The 16,003-nt window shown below is 39.3% G+C and overlaps 1 protein-coding gene across 1 annotated transcript in view; it reads right to left on the minus strand.

The window, feature by feature from the left end:
- Positions 1–4,018: 4,018 nt before the first annotated feature.
- mau2 (MAU2 sister chromatid cohesion factor) overlaps positions 4,019–16,003 on the minus strand; it is a 35,906-nt gene continuing 23,921 nt past the window's right edge. The window contains exons 14-18 of the mRNA XM_062038581.1: positions 12,534–12,611; positions 12,324–12,435; positions 6,336–6,426; positions 6,127–6,254; positions 4,019–6,062 (exon numbers count right to left, since the gene is read on the minus strand). Of these exons, the coding sequence (XP_061894565.1) occupies positions 5,988–6,062; positions 6,127–6,254; positions 6,336–6,426; positions 12,324–12,435; positions 12,534–12,611 (484 nt within the window). The 3' untranslated portion in view covers positions 4,019–5,987. The remainder of the gene's footprint in view (positions 6,063–6,126; positions 6,255–6,335; positions 6,427–12,323; positions 12,436–12,533; positions 12,612–16,003) is intronic.

Raw genomic sequence — 16,003 nt, forward strand, 5'->3', positions numbered from 1 at the left:
TTGATGTTCTGTTTACCACACATACACACACCCACACTTACACAGCAGGCCAAGACAGGAGGAGGACAGAGTGTAGGTACACAGAACATCAGGGGTCAAATGTGCGAGAAAATGAGAGCAGACAGTGTTGACAAACAATGTTGCAACCTTGTGTGGGAACCGCAGGTGCAGAAACACAAAAGAAGAATCCCTGTGGGATGCAGAAACTGGCGGAGAAATTTTCCGTGCAACGTTCATATTGTTGTTACTCAGCCAGCGTTTGTGGGTCTGATGGACCCGTTGCATTTTGTGGCTTTTAATGGCTCACAATCAAACACTTTTATGTTAAAATACTGAACAGATGTTTATTGGGATAAGGTAAACATCTGTTCAGTATTTTAACATAAAAGTGTTTGATTGTGAGGCATTAAAAGCCACAAAATGCAACGGGTCCATAAGACCCACAAACACTGGCTGAGTAACAACAATATGAACATTACACAAGGGTTAAACAAAATGCATTTTTTTTTGTCCTGTCCAGCTACTCAGGTAAATCATAGATGCCCATATGTGAATGAAGTGAAGTATATTTATATAGCGCTTTTCTCTAGTGACTCAAAGCGCTTTTACACAGTGAAACCCAATATCTAAGTTACATTTGTTGTTGTTGTTACATATCGGCTGTACAAATTTACTTTGCAAAAGAGAAGTGTGGGATACTTCTCTCGTTGCCTTATTTGTATTTGACTTTATTAAATGTATTTATATTAATATTTGGTGCAGCCGGGCCGGAGCAGGAGGGGATAGAAAGAGAGGGGGGGGGAAAGGAAGACAGAGGGGGAAATTGTGGGGACAAGACAGAGAAACAACAATAACAACAACAATAGAACAACAACAGCAAATATATGTACAAATATGATAGTAAAAGTGATAGCAAAGAAGCAGTTAGTGAAATAAATAATAATACAGAAATGACAATGAGCATTATTACACTACAAATGGAGCAATACAAATACCAATAGAAATAGCACTATTGATAGTGAATAATAACAATAATAACCTCTATTATAAAATGCATATTTCTTAGCTAAATAACAGTTGTGAGATGGCTCTGCGTCATTAAATACCCTTATCCTAAATAAAATATATATTTGCTGACCACCTTATGAGACTTTTTCCGGGTCCCAGTGTTGCTGTTCTGCATCTCTACTCGGAGAACACTTGGCTCCTCAAGTACAGTCGTGGTCAAAAGTTGACATACACTTGTGAAGAACATAATGTCATGGCGGTCTTGAGTTTTCAATACTTTCTACAACTCTTATTTGTTTTGTGATAGAGTGATTGGAGCACAAACTTGTTGGTCACAAAAAAACTTTCATTAAGTTTGGTTCTTTTATGAATTTATTATGGCTCTACTGAAAATGTGAGCAAAAGTATACATACAGCAATGTTAATATTTGGTTACATGTCCCTTGGCAAGTTTCACTGCAATAAGGCGCTTTTGGTAGCCATCCACAAGCTTCTGGTTCAATTTCTGACCACTCCGCTTGACAAAATTGGTGCAGTTCAGCTAAATGTGTTGGTTTTCTGACATGGACTTGTTTCTTCAGCATTGTCCACACGTTTAAGTCAGGACTTTGGGAAGGCCATTCTAAAACCTTCATTCTAGCCTGATTCAGCCATTCCTTTACCACTTTGGACGTGTGTTTGTGGTCATTGTCCTGTTGGAACACCCAACTGCGCCCAAGACCCAACCTCCGGGCTGATGATTTTAGGTTGTCCTGAAGAATTTGGAGGTAATCCTCCTTTGTCATTGTCCCATTTACTCTCTGTAAAGCACCAGTTCCATTGGCAGCAAAACAGGCCCAGAGCATAATACTACCACCACCATGCTTGACGGTAGAGATGGTGTTCCTAGGATTAAAGGCCTCACCTTTTCTCCCCCAAACATATTGCTAGGTATTGTGGCCAAACAGCTAATTTTTTGTTTAATCTGACCACAGAACTTTCCTCCAGAAAGTCTTATCTTTGTCCATGTGAGATTTGAACAATAAGACTGTGTTTGAATATATAGGAAAATAAAACACTGTACTTAAATGACTCAAATCAAATTAATTGCATATTAAAGTTAAATAAACATTGTACTAAAATAACCTTCAACATTTAAATGAATTACATGGAAATGTCCTTAAAAGTTAAAGAAAACTGTACTGTGTTTTACACTTGGTTCCCCAAGTACTGCCATAATGACCAACAATAAAATACAGTAGCGTCGTAGGCTTAGATATTCATTAAAAACAAGGCAGAGGTTTTAGTTAACAAGTATATTTAATATTGTGGCCCCTGTAACATCAAAGTTTGAACACTGTGCAGTGTTTCCCATAAACTGCCAAGATACCTGTGGCGGTGGGGGCGTGGCTATGGGCGTGGTCACCATGACATGGAGTAATTTGCATAATTTACTACAATGATATGATTTTCTCTAAAAAGGCTCAAAAAATGTATACTTACTAATTAATAACAGTTTTGTTTTAAACGTCCATCCATCCATCCATCCATTTTACAATATAATTACAACACTTTATGTACATATTTATATACAGATTTGAACAATAAGTTAATCACTGAAATATATTTATCAATTGTGGTTCTTACAAAAAATATATCTTATAAAATATAAAAGATAAAATGTCTCTTAAAGCTCTGCCCCTTTAATTAGTGCATACTAAATAATTTAACTTTAGCCTACTACTACAACCATATTATTTACCAGCAACATAAAGTGAAACAGAGGCAGAGGTGTCCTGCCACAGTCAGTAACAAATAAATAGAAAACAGTAGTGGTCAAATACAAATAAGGCAACAAGAGAAGTATCCTACACTTCTCTTTTGTAAAGTAAATCTGAACAGCCTATATGGGCATCTACATCAACTATATGATTTGCCTGAGAAGCTGGACAGGACAACAACAACAAACAAAACAAAAATAATAATTTGTGGCGGACGTAATTCTTTCGTGGCGGGCCGCCACAAATGAATGTGTGGGAAACACTGTTGTGTCTGAATATTAAATTAGGTGATTTTCTGGCATAAGACTAGATAGATTCCGCGTACAATCACTGACTTAAGTAATTATTTGGCGTATTGGTATGTGTGTGTGACAGGAAGAAATTCTAGCTTGGGTAGATATATTAAGCTTCAGGTTATACTTTAAATTTGGAGATCTCCTCATATAACAACTTATTTTATCTTGATTAGTTTTTACCCCAAAGTTTTTCCATTGAGGGCTGCATGCAGAAAAATGGGGATAATCTTTTTTAGGTGCATTAAAAATGCTAAAAACAATCCAATGTAGGAACAATACTGTACATCTTGTTAGTTTTGTGCTACAGGTGACAAGCAAATTAGTGAAAGATCTAATATATTATATGAATAAAATACATACTGTACTGGCCAAAAGTTTGGACACACTTTCTCATTCAATGCGTTTTCTTTATTTTCATGACTGTACGTTGTAGATTGTCACTGAAGGCATCAAAACTATGAATGAACACATGTGGAGTTATGTACTTAACAAAAAAAGGTGAAATAACTGAAAACCCGGTTTATATTCTAGTTTCTTCAAAATAGCCACCCTTTGCTCTGATTACTGCTTTGCACACTCTTGGCATTCTCTCGATGGGCTTCAAGAGGTAGTCACCTGAAAGCATTTTCACTTCACAGTTTTGATGCCTTCAGTGACAATCTACAATGTAAATAGTCATGAAAATAAAGAAAACGCATTGAAATGAGGTGTCCAAACTTTTGGCCTGTACTGTATGTACAGAACATGAATATAGCATACATTCATTCACTGGATTAGCTCAAATTGTACTAAAATGGTTCTTTTTCACTCATTTCAGACAACGGAAAGCAGAGGTAGCACAAACATTGGTACAAAAACATTTTTGAGGTGGTTTTTGTTGATGTAAGGTTTTCATCAAAACAGAATGAGGCATTGCCAAAAACGTCTTCAATATTTTAGACTTTTATTGGAAAATTATTGAAAACATGAGCAATAAAAACGTAGATATTAATAGAGTTCAACTAGTACTCAAGTTTAAACTGTATCCATAACAGTGCCTTAAATACGAAGCATTGAGATTATTCTACATAATTAGGGCTAAAAATACATGACACTTTTCTAAATTGAATTTTATAAAATGTCACTGTACAATAAAATGTTCAATGAGTGGCAAATTTGTACACACAAACTGTCAAGGAAACAACGGAGTAGAACAGGGACCGATTTGTAAAATGTAAAAAAACAAACAAAAAAAACAACTACCTGGAGGTTACAGTTAGCTGAAAAACACCTGAACTTTGTAAAAATGAATACATCAATTTAATATATTATGAAAAAAAAAAAAAAAAAAGTGTCACAACACAATATTATAAAACTCAACTTAGACATCGAAACGATTGATAATGAAAACTGAACACTTGGTTGTTTTTTTTTAGAAATGCATTCACTCCAAAAAAAATAGCAAAAAACATTTCATGACATTTCAACTGATTATTGTGTGAAAAATATATTACAACATGTCTTTACTTCTCTAATATGGATTTTGTGCAAAAAATATCTACCCAGAATATCTTATTCGCAAACCCAGGTCAGAAAGTAATGTACAAGGAGTCCACATCAGTAACTTCCATACATGGAAACGAATGCATCCAAACAAAACCAAAACAATTGTCGAATGGTCGAATATTTAACAACAGATACAAAAATATTGACATGAATAAATTAATGACTTCTACATCTTTACTACCCTCTTGTCTACCCGTCACCTGGTTTTCCCGAGAAATGGAAAAGGAAGCTGGCAAAAATGTAGATGAAGGGGTCTCAATGGTGGAAGTGGAGAAGTTCTCAGAGTCCAGCCCAAACTTGACAAGCAGTAGTGGTAATTGTTCAACAGCAAATTCATGTGATAGCAGTGAACCAGGAAATATGATCGACAGTGGTACCTTGGTTTTGGTTATTAATCTCTTGCAAAGGATCGGTTGAAAGTCAAATGTAAATTCAATTATTATCGAATTCTTACTATTATTTATTTATTTATTTATTTTTATCGTGATTACTTATGGAGTTTGTGAATAAATTGTGAACAGGAAGTGAACAAAAAGTTTTGCAGCTGTTATGTAAAGAAAAGGGGTAGGATTAAATAAGCTCTGCTTCTTCCTACTCCTTTTCGAACATGTTGAAAAGAGAAACTGGAAATTGTGATGTATCATGTTGTATGCTTGCATGTTCGAAATAAACTCAAACTCAAACTCAATTAATATGTTCCAGACACACAAAAATGCATGAAATGGATAAAAACTACTTACTCTTGTTGGCGATGAGTGGCATGGGAGAGAAGGTAGCAGGGGATGGCCTCACAAACGCCACCTCCTTACTTTGCTTTCTGAAACTCAACGTGGTTCCTCACCCTATTTGTCAAAGTAATGTCACTCGTCTTGTAGCCAAAAACACACGACTTTGTCCACGTCAACTCATGCAATCACACCGTCGCGACTCTGCAACGCTTGTAACTCTCTTCGAGCCCACAAATTCCACCTCTGCAATGAAGCTACTAGTGCAAGACGAGGCTCTCTACCAAACTACAGAGGACAGCCAGTAAGTGCCATAATACTCTTGATTGTTTGGCTAAACTTACCATAGAGGCGTGGTGCATTCGCTGACACTCTGGAAACCAGAGTCTCGTTGACTTCGATTGGAATTTGACTGTATATTAGAGCTTTGTCTATATGACTGAATGTAAAAACATGTGTTTATTCAAACTACAACAGACATTCTTGATGAAAATGTTGGCTTAAAACCGAATTCTACTAAAACCGCGGTACCACTGTATCTGGACTAAAATGATAGCAACTTTTAAGATGTCATTTGGTTGCCTGTGACAATGTACCAACTACATGCATACGCACTCAGTCACACACACACACGCATACATACAAAGTCCTCCTCATAGCAGGCTTGCAAGGCTGGTAGTGGGGCCGTTCTGGGCTTGGATCTGGACAGGAGGAGGGCCGTCGGTCCACTACAACATCAAAGAGGTGCGGTATATTAGAGTTGAAAGTAAAAATGGCGTTATCTTAACATACGCTGATGAGATTGTGCTCGGGAAGGCTGCAGGCTGCGATGTGGTCCTGCAGAAGCTGCTGGGAGAAGTTCTGGTGCATCTGGGCTGCTTCGTGGGCATCCATGGTGTTGCCGAGCGCCTTGTTCAAATCTGCAAGCGTGAGCAACGGTGTTAGGGCTTTCAAAACAAATCATTATTTGTTTCCAAAAAAATGAGAGCCTGTGGTCGAACCCTTTAACAACGCAGAGGACCAAAGCTGCACGGACATGTCGGGGATCTTGCTGGCGAGCTGCATGGCAGGGACCACCATGTTGTTGCTTTCCTGCAAAGTACACATACAAGTTAAAGTACCACTGATAGTCACACCAGTGTTTCCCACACATTCATTTATTTGTAGCGGCCCGCCACGAAAGAATTACGTCCGCCACAAATAAATAAAAAATTAAAAATAAATGTTTTATTTTTGGTCCTGTCCAGCGTCTAAGGCAAATGTAGATGCCCATATAGGCTGTTCAGATTTACTTTACAAAAGAGAAGTGTAGGATACTTCTCTTGTTGCCTTATTTGTATTTGACCACTACTGTTTTCTGTTTATTTGTTACTGACTGTGGCAGGACACCTCTGCCTCTGTTTCACTTTATGTTGCTGGTAAATAATATGGTTGTAGTAGTAGGCTAAAGTTAAATTATTTAGTATGCACTAATTAAAGGGGCAGAGCTTTAAGAGACATTTTAGCTTTTATATTTTATAAGATATATTTTTTGTAAGAACCACAATTAATACATATATTTCAGTGAATAACTTATTGTTCAAATCTGTATATAAATATGTACATAAAGTGTTGTAATTATATTGTAAAATGGATGGATGGACGTTTAAAACAAAACTGTTATTGTTAATTAGTAAGTATACATTTTTTGAGCCTTTTTAGAGAAAATCATATCATTGTAGTAAATTATGCAAATTACTCGATGATGTCATGGTGACCACGCCCATAGCCACGCCCCCACCGCCACAGGTATCTTGGCAGTTTATGGGAAACACTGCACACACACACTAGGTGTGGTGAAATTACCCTCTGCATTTGACCCATCCCCTTGTGACACCCCCTGGGAGGTGAGGGGAGCAGTGAGCAGCGGCGGTGGCCGCGCTCGGGAATCATGTTGGTGGTTTAACCCCCAATTCCAACCCTTGATGCTGAGTGCCAAGCAGGGAGGTAATGGGTCCCATTTTTGTAGTATTTGGCAACGTTCCCTCTAAGGTGCGCGCCTGCGCAATTGCGCACTGCTCACGCGTCCTTTGCGCACAGCAAATTAATGCCGCGCAGAAAATGTGGTGTGACGCTGGTGTGGCCACAGTGTGCACGTCTGATGTTGCTCACATGTGCTCCACTGAATGCACAGGGAGTTTGTGCGTTTGCTCACACACATGACGAATTAGAGGGAACATTGGTCTTTGGTATGACTCGGCCGGGGTTTGAACTCACAACCTACCGATCTCAGGGCGGACACTCTCTCTTCTCTTTTAGCAAGGAGTGATTCACTCCAGGCTCTCTCTTTTCTGCTTCCTGGTCATCTTTTCGAGTTCCAGCCCTCCAAATGGAGGTTCGTTAGCTGACATTAGCGCTTTCCTGCACTGTTTGTGTTTTTTGTTCAAGTTAAAGTACCAATGATGGTCACACACACACTAGGTGTGGTGAAATTTGTCCTCTGCATTTGACACATCCCCTTGTTCACCCCCTGGGAGGTGAGGGGAGCAGTGGGCAGCTGCGTTTTTGGTGATTTAACCCCCAATTCCAACCCTTGATGCTGAGTGCCAAGCAGGGAGGTAATGGGTCCCATTTTTATAGTCTTTGGTATGACTCGGCCGGGGTTTGAACTCACAACCTACCCATCTCAGGGCGGACACTCTAACCACTAGGCAACTGAGATGAGTATGATAATAAATCGAATGATTTTTTTTTTTCCCATTCAAGTTTTATTTCAACCTATTTATTTTGTACTATTTTATTCCACTGTGTCCTACTGTGCATAGAATGAATCCACTTTGAGCATTCGGTCCAATTTCTTGCTAGCTTTCTTTGTTTTCCTCCCTTTTTCTTTTGGGGTGCGTCAGTATGTGGCCATGCACTAAATTAGTCCATTTTCTCAAATAAATCAGCTCTAAAATAAGCATCCTACAACCCATTGAAACACCTTAATTCGATCGTGTTAAATTTTTGAAAAGTCGGACTAACAACTGGATTATGCGATTGAAAACCAGATCTCTCGACCACCGGAGGGGACCTTTCGTATCGCGCATGCACCAGTCTCAACACGCGGGATACAAACCGGAAGCAGATATCACTAAAAAACAACATAAACAACAATTGTAATGAAGAGGAGACTCTTTATTGCTTCACAAATTAAAAGAACAAAACATTTTAAAGTGCATCGATTGGAGAACATTTTTTTTAGATTTATTTAAAAAGGTAGCTAAGGAAATGTAGAATGCCGGCTTCATTCCGACTCCCGAACGAAATACGAATGAGAAGAAAGAGAATGAAGCAGGTATAATAAAGCGTACACATAGTACCTCTTCACGCTGCATTTGCACACTCCAAACTGATGAACAATATCTCTATTTCACACAACTGGCAAGATAATCCAAAACAATAGCAACACTCATCTGGAAAAGTATTGGCCGGGGCACAAACTGTCTTTTCTTTCGGATTTAAAGGCCTACTGAAATGAATTTTTTTTATTTAAACGGGGATAGCAGATCCATTCTATGTGTCATACTTGATCATTTCGCGATAATGCCATATTTTTGCTGAAAGGATTTAGTATAGAACGATGACGATAAAGTTCGCAACTTTTGGTATCTGATAAAAAAAAGCCTTGCCCCTTCCGGAAGTAGCGTGACGTAGTCAGTTGTTCACTTCCTCATATTTTCCTATTGTTTTCAACGTACTAAGAGCGATTCGGACCGAGAAAGCGACGATTACCCCATTAATTTGAGCGAGGATGAAAGATTCGTGGATGAGGAACGTTAGAGTGACGGACTAGAATGCAGTGAAAGACAAATCTTTTTTCGCTCTGACCGTAACTTAGGTACAAGCTGGCTCATTGGATTCCACACTCTCTCCTTTTTCTATTGTTGATCACAGATTTGTATTTCAAACCACCTCGGATACTATATCCTCTTGAAAATGAGAGTCGAGAATGCGAAATGGACATTCACAGTGATTTTTATCTCCACGACAATACATCGGCGAACTCTTTAGCTACTGAGCTAACGTGATAGCATCTGGCTCAAATGCAGATAGAAACAAAATAAATAAATCCCTGACTGGAAGGATAGACAGAAGATCAACAATACTATTAAACCATGGACATGTAACTACACGGTTAATAATTCTCAGCCTGGCAAAGCTTAACAATGCTGTTGCTAACGACGCTGAAGCTAACTTAGCAACGGGACCTCACAGAGCTATGATAAAAACATTAGCGCTACACCTACGCCAGCCGGCCCTCAACTGCGCATCAACACCCGTGTTCACCAGCGTTCCAGCGATCAACGGCGTGACGAAGGACTTCACCCGATCACAGATGTGGTTGGCGGCTAGCATCGGTTGGTGCCTAGCATCGGCTTGCGCGTCTGCTATCCAAGTAAGTTCTCTTGTTGTGTTGCTACAGCCAGCCGCTAATACACCGATCCCACCTACAACTTTCTTCTTCGCAATCTCCATTGTTCATTAAACAAATTGCAAAAGATTCACCAACACAGATGTCCAGAATACTGTGGAATTATGAAATGAAAACAGAGCTTTTTGTATTGGCCTCAATGGGGGAGCCATACCTCTGTTCTACTGGCTACGTCACGCGCATACGTCATATCCAAAGGAGTTTTTCAACCGGAAGTTTAGCGGGAAATTTAAAATTGCACTTTATAAGTTAACCCGGCCGTATTGGTATGTGTTGCAATGTTAAGATTTCATCATTGATATATAAACTATCAGACTGCGTGGTCGGTAGTAGTGGCTTTCAGTAGGCCTTTAAAACTCCTTCCATCAATCCACAGAGCCTTTTGAATGATCTCCGAGACATTCAAAAGTTTTGTTTTATTTAAGGAAATGTGAAAAAAATCCTTCGAAAAAACTCTCTGCCGCCGGTCTTTGTTTGCTTCGGACCTGCATCCGCTCCCATACATTCTTGGTAGTAGTGTCATGTTCGTAAGATCATTCCCTGATGCTGTCTGCTATGCAACATCAGCATATCCATTAGAGACGTAATATGTGCCAATATTACAGCTGACATCAGGTACTACAGAGCTAAGCTGTTTACTTGTATGGAGGAGCAAATGCCTAGTGTGACGTCATATGTCAACGCGCTAAAAGGAAATAAGCGCCCCCCAGTGTACGAGAAGAACATGGCGTGTGACCAATAGTCATGTTAGAGAGAGTGCATGGACACTTGGACTTCACATGTAGGTGTGAAAATACAAAAAAATGAACGATTTCAGAAATTAGAGTAGTGTTGTCCCGATACCAATATTTTGGTACCGGTACCAAAATGTATTTCGGTACTTTTCTAAATAAAGGGAACCGCAAAAAATTGCATTGTTGGCTTTATTTTAACAACAAATCTTAGGGTACATTAAACATATGTTTCTTATTGCAAGTTTGTCCTCAAATAAAATAGCGAACGAGACAACTTGTCTTTTAGTAGTAAAAGACAAGTAAACAAAGGCTCCTAATTTAGCTGCTGACATATGCAGTACCACATCGTGTCATTTTCCATTGTATTATTTTGTCAAAATGATTAAGGATAAGTGGTAGAAAATGAATTATTAATCTACTTGTTCATTTACTGTTAATATCTGCTTACTTTCTCCTTTAACATGTTCTAGCTACACTTCTGTTCAAATGTAATAATCACTTATTATTCTGTTGTTGGATACTTTACATTAGTTTTTGGATGATACCACAAATTTGGGTATCAATCCAATATCAAGTCGTTACAGGATCCTACATTGGTCATATTCAAAGTCCTCGTGTCCAGGGACGTATTTTCTGAGTTTATAAACATAATATAAATGTTAAAAACCAAAGAAAATTTTGTGATGCTAAAAATAAAGAAGTAATCATAGTAGTATCGACTAGATATGCTCTTGTACTTGGTATCATTACAGTGGATGTTAGGTGTAGATCCACCCATGGCGTTTGTTTACATTCAGGTACGGCATCATTCGCGGTGACGCCGGTGAGCTACGGTGTGTAGTGAAGCATGTTTAGCTATTCCTCGTCCTGCAGGGATGATACTTGTAAGAAACTTACTTTATTTGTCGCCATGGAGGCGAGGATTAGTGATTTTGATGTAGCTAAAACACTGCCGACTGCGGATGTGGACATCGTCTTAAGGCACTCCTTCCTGAGGGCGTTTCAGTATTATAGCTTCACCTTTATCGTTAGTTTTTAAGCCAAAATAGATAGATAGATAGATAGATAGTACTTTATTAAATCCTTCAGGAGTGCGTCCGTTCTCCCTTTTCTGTCTACACACTGTGTCTGCTTGTAAGTACTCTGTGATTGTGCGCCGCCGAACATGCTCCTCTGCTCGTAAAACCAGCAATGTCATGACGTGAAGACGACGGGTGAACGGGAGGGGTGGGGGACCGGTACGCTTCAGAGGCGATATAGTACCGAATATGATTCAATAGTATCGCGGTACTATACCAATACCGGTATACCGTACAACCCTAAATCAGACTAATTAAGTGCATGGAAACATAGTGACTGTTAAAATACTTATAAAGTGCGACACGTCACACAACATTACGCTACATTTATTTAGGTATGTATGGTACTTTCAGTAATACTTTATTCGTAAAGGCAAATATAGCCATCTGCTATTTGTTCCCGTAAGTGGAAATTGAATAAGGCCTCTAGTTGTGCAGTGTTATTCAGTGGAAATGTAACATTATTCAAGAGGAAAACCATTGCAAACAGCAATTAGCTGCAGTACAGCATTGATTAGAGTGTATGCGAGGGTTTGAGGAAATAAACACAATACATTCTCACAATAACTCACATAGTGATGGCAGAATTATGCAACAAACAAATTATGTTGTACTATATGGGTGGGAGAACTTACAAGCGTTGACAAAATGTCACCTAATTATAAGCAATCACAAGCATTCAAACATCCATAAGAACTGTGATGAGTCATTTGGTCTTACTCTGTGGTTGCCCAGTACATAGAAGATGTGGCCCAGCAGAACAAGCGAGCAGGCGGTCAGTCTGTTCAGGTCCTCAGCATTGGACATCTTGAGTGTTTCTCTCAAGAACCGTCTACAGAAGTAAACAGCACAAATGTAAAAAGTATGCATGTTAAAATGTTGCCTTTTTTTTTTTTTTTTTATGAGACAGCCTAAAAAAAGACATCATACTTTGCCTCGTTGTAGCGGCCTTGGAAGAAGGAGAGCAGTCCCCGGATGTAGAAGGCAGCGGCGCGTAAGCAATGCGAGCTGGACAAACACAAATATGACAAATATAAAATGTAAATATTACGTCTCCAATTGCATTCTTAATGCCAAATATTGCACTCAACACGAGAACATTGCTGCAAAATCTAAAGAAGAGTTGGCTGAAACTTACAAAAACAATGCCAAGTATAGATAGAGGTAATGTACACATCACTTTTGTACTGAACTTACTAGACCAGTGCAGGTGTCAATAAGAGATCCTTTAAAGGCCTTCTGAAACCCACTACTACCGACCACGCAGTCTGATAGTTTATATATCAATGATGAAATCTTAACATTGCAACACATGCCAATACGGCCGGGTTAACTTATAAAGTGCAATTTTAAATTTCCCGGGGAACTTCCGGTTCAAAACGCCTTTACAGGATGACGTATGCGCGTGACGTCGCGAGGTCCACGGAAGTGTTTGGACCCTTTTGGACACAATACACAGAGCTCTGTGTTCTTCGACAAAATTCCACAGTATTCTGGACATCTGTGTTGGTGAATCTTTTGCAATTTGTTTAATGAACAATGGAGGCTGCAAAGAAGAACGTTGTAGGTGGGATCGGTGTATGCGGCTGGCTGTAGCAACACAACAAGGAGGACTTTGTTGGATAGCCGACGCGCCAGCGGCGAACTCACCTTGACTTCCTACGTCTCCGGGCCGCCGACCACATCGTCGATCGCTGGAACGCAGGTGAGCACGGGTGTTGATGAGCAGAGGAGGGCTGGCTGGCGTAGGTGGAGCGCTAATGTTTTTATCCTAGCTCTGACTAGGTCCCGTTGTTAAGTTAGCGTCGTTAGCAACAGCATTGCTAGGCTTCGACAGGCGTCGAATACACATTAACCGTGTATTTACATGTCCAGTGTTTGGTTCGGTGTCTCCTGATAGTAGTATTGTTGATCTTCTGTCTATCCTTCCAGTCAGGGATTTATTTATTTTGTTTCTATCTGCATTTGAGACGGATGCTATCACGTTAGCTCATGCTAAAGAGCTTCGTCGATGTATTGTCGTGGAGATAAAAGTCACCGTTAATGTCCATTTCGCCTTCTCGACTCTCATTTTCAAGAGGATATAGTATCCGACGTGGTTTAAAATACAAATCCGTGATCCACAATAGAAAAAGGAGAGAGTGTGGATTCCACTCTAACGTTCCTCATCCACAAATCTTTCATCCTCGCTCAAATTAATGGGGTAATCGTCACTTTCTCGGTCCATATCTCTCTCGCTCCATTGTAAACAACGGGGAATTATGAGGAATCCTACCTCCTGTGACGTCACGCTACTTCCGGTACAGGCAAGGCTTTTTTTTTAATCAGCGACCAAAAGTTGCGAACTTTATCGTCGTTGTTCTATACTAAATCCTTTCAGCAAAAATATGGCAATATCGCGAAATGATCAAGTATGACACATAGAATGGATCTGCTATTCCCGTTTAAATAAAAATAAAAAATTTCAGTAGGCCTTTAATTGTGATCTAGTTTAATGAATACATTACTATTTATATTATTTACAGTGCATTTAGAAAGTACTCACAGCGCTTCACTTTTTCCACATTTTGTTATGTTACAGCCTTATTCCAAAATGAAATAAATTCATTTTTGTCCTCATAATTCTACACACAATACCCCATTATGACAATGTGAAAACGTTTCTTAGAGCTTCTTGCAAATTAAAAAATAAATATATACACTACCGTTCAAAAGTTTGGGGTCACCCAAACAATTTTGTGGAATAGCCTTAATTTCTAAGAACAAGAATAGACTGTCGAGTTTCAGATAAAAGTTCTCTTTTTCTGGCCATTTTGAGCGTTTAATTGACCCCACAAATGTGATGCTCCAGAAACTCAATCTGCTCAAAGGAAGGTCAGTTTTGTAGCTTCTGTAACGAGCTAAACTGTTTTCAGATGTGTGAACATGATTGCACAAGGGTTTTCTAATCATCAATTAGCCTTCTGAGCCAATGAGCAAACACATTGTACCATTAGAACACTGGAGTGATAGTTGCTGGAAATGGGCCTCTATACACCTATGTAGATATTGCACCAAAAACCAGACATTTGCAGCTAGAATAGTCATTTACCACATTAGCAATGTATAGAGTGTATTTCTTTAAAGTTAAGACTAGTTTAAAGTTATCTTCATTGAAAAGTACAGTGCTTTTCCTTCAAAAATAAGGACATTTCACTGTGACCCCAAAACTTTTGAACGGTAGTGTAAGTATTCACAGTCTTTGCTCAATACCTTGTTGATGCATCTTTGGCAGCAATTCCAGCCTCAAGTCTTACGATGCCACAAGTTTGGCACACCTACACTACCGTTCAAAAGTTTGGAGTCACATTGAAATGTCCTTATTTTTGAAGGAAAAGCACTGTACTTTTCAATGAAGATAACTTTAAACTAGTCTTAACTTTAAAGAAATACACTCTATACATTGCTAATGTGGTAAATGACTATTCTAGCTGCAAATGTCTGGCTTTTGGTGCAATATCTACATAGGTGTATAGAGGCCCATTTCCAGCAACTATCACTCCAGTGTTCTAATGGTACAATGTGTTTGCTCATTGGCTCAGAAGGCTAATTGATGATTAGAAAACCCTTGTGCAATCATGTTCACACATCTGAAAACAGTTTAGCTCGTTACAGAAGCTACAAAACTGACCTTCCTTTGAGCAGATTGAGTTTCTGGAGCATCACATTTGTGGGGTCAATTAAACGCTCAAAATGGCCAGAAAAAGAGAACTTTCATCTGAAACTCGACAGTCTATTCTTGTTCTTAGAAATGAAGGCTATTCCACAAAATTGTTGGGGTGACCCCAAACTTTTGAACGGTAGTGTATCTTTGGGCAGTTTCACCCAGTCCTCTTTGCAGCACCTCTCAAGCTCCATTAGGTCGGACGGGAAGCGTCAAGGCCATTTTCAGATCTTTCCAGAGATGTTCAATCGGGACATTTACAGAGTTTTCCTAAAGCCATTCTTTTGATATCTTGGCTGTGTGCTTAGCGACATTGTCCTGCTTAAAGATGAACGGTCACCCTAGTCTGAGTTCAAGAGCGCTCTAGAGCAGGTTTTCATCCAGTATGTTTCTGTACATTGCAGCATTCATCTTTCCCTCTATCCTGACTAGTCTCCCATTTCCTGCAGCTGAAAGAACATCCCCACAGCATGATGCTGCCACCACCATGCTTCACTGTAGGAATATTGGCCAGGTGATGAGCGGTGCCTGTCACCATATACTTCAAGCTTTGTCTCATCAGACCAGAAAATTTGGTTTCTCGTGGTCTGAGAGTCTTTCAGGTACATTTTGGCAAACTTTTATGAAGGAATGGTTTTCGTCTGGCCACTCTACCATACAGGCACGATTGATGGATTGCTGCAGAGATTACTGTCCA

This window comes from Entelurus aequoreus, linkage group LG27 (genome assembly GCF_033978785.1).
Source record: "Entelurus aequoreus isolate RoL-2023_Sb linkage group LG27, RoL_Eaeq_v1.1, whole genome shotgun sequence".
Lineage (NCBI taxonomy): Eukaryota > Metazoa > Chordata > Actinopteri > Syngnathiformes > Syngnathidae > Entelurus > Entelurus aequoreus.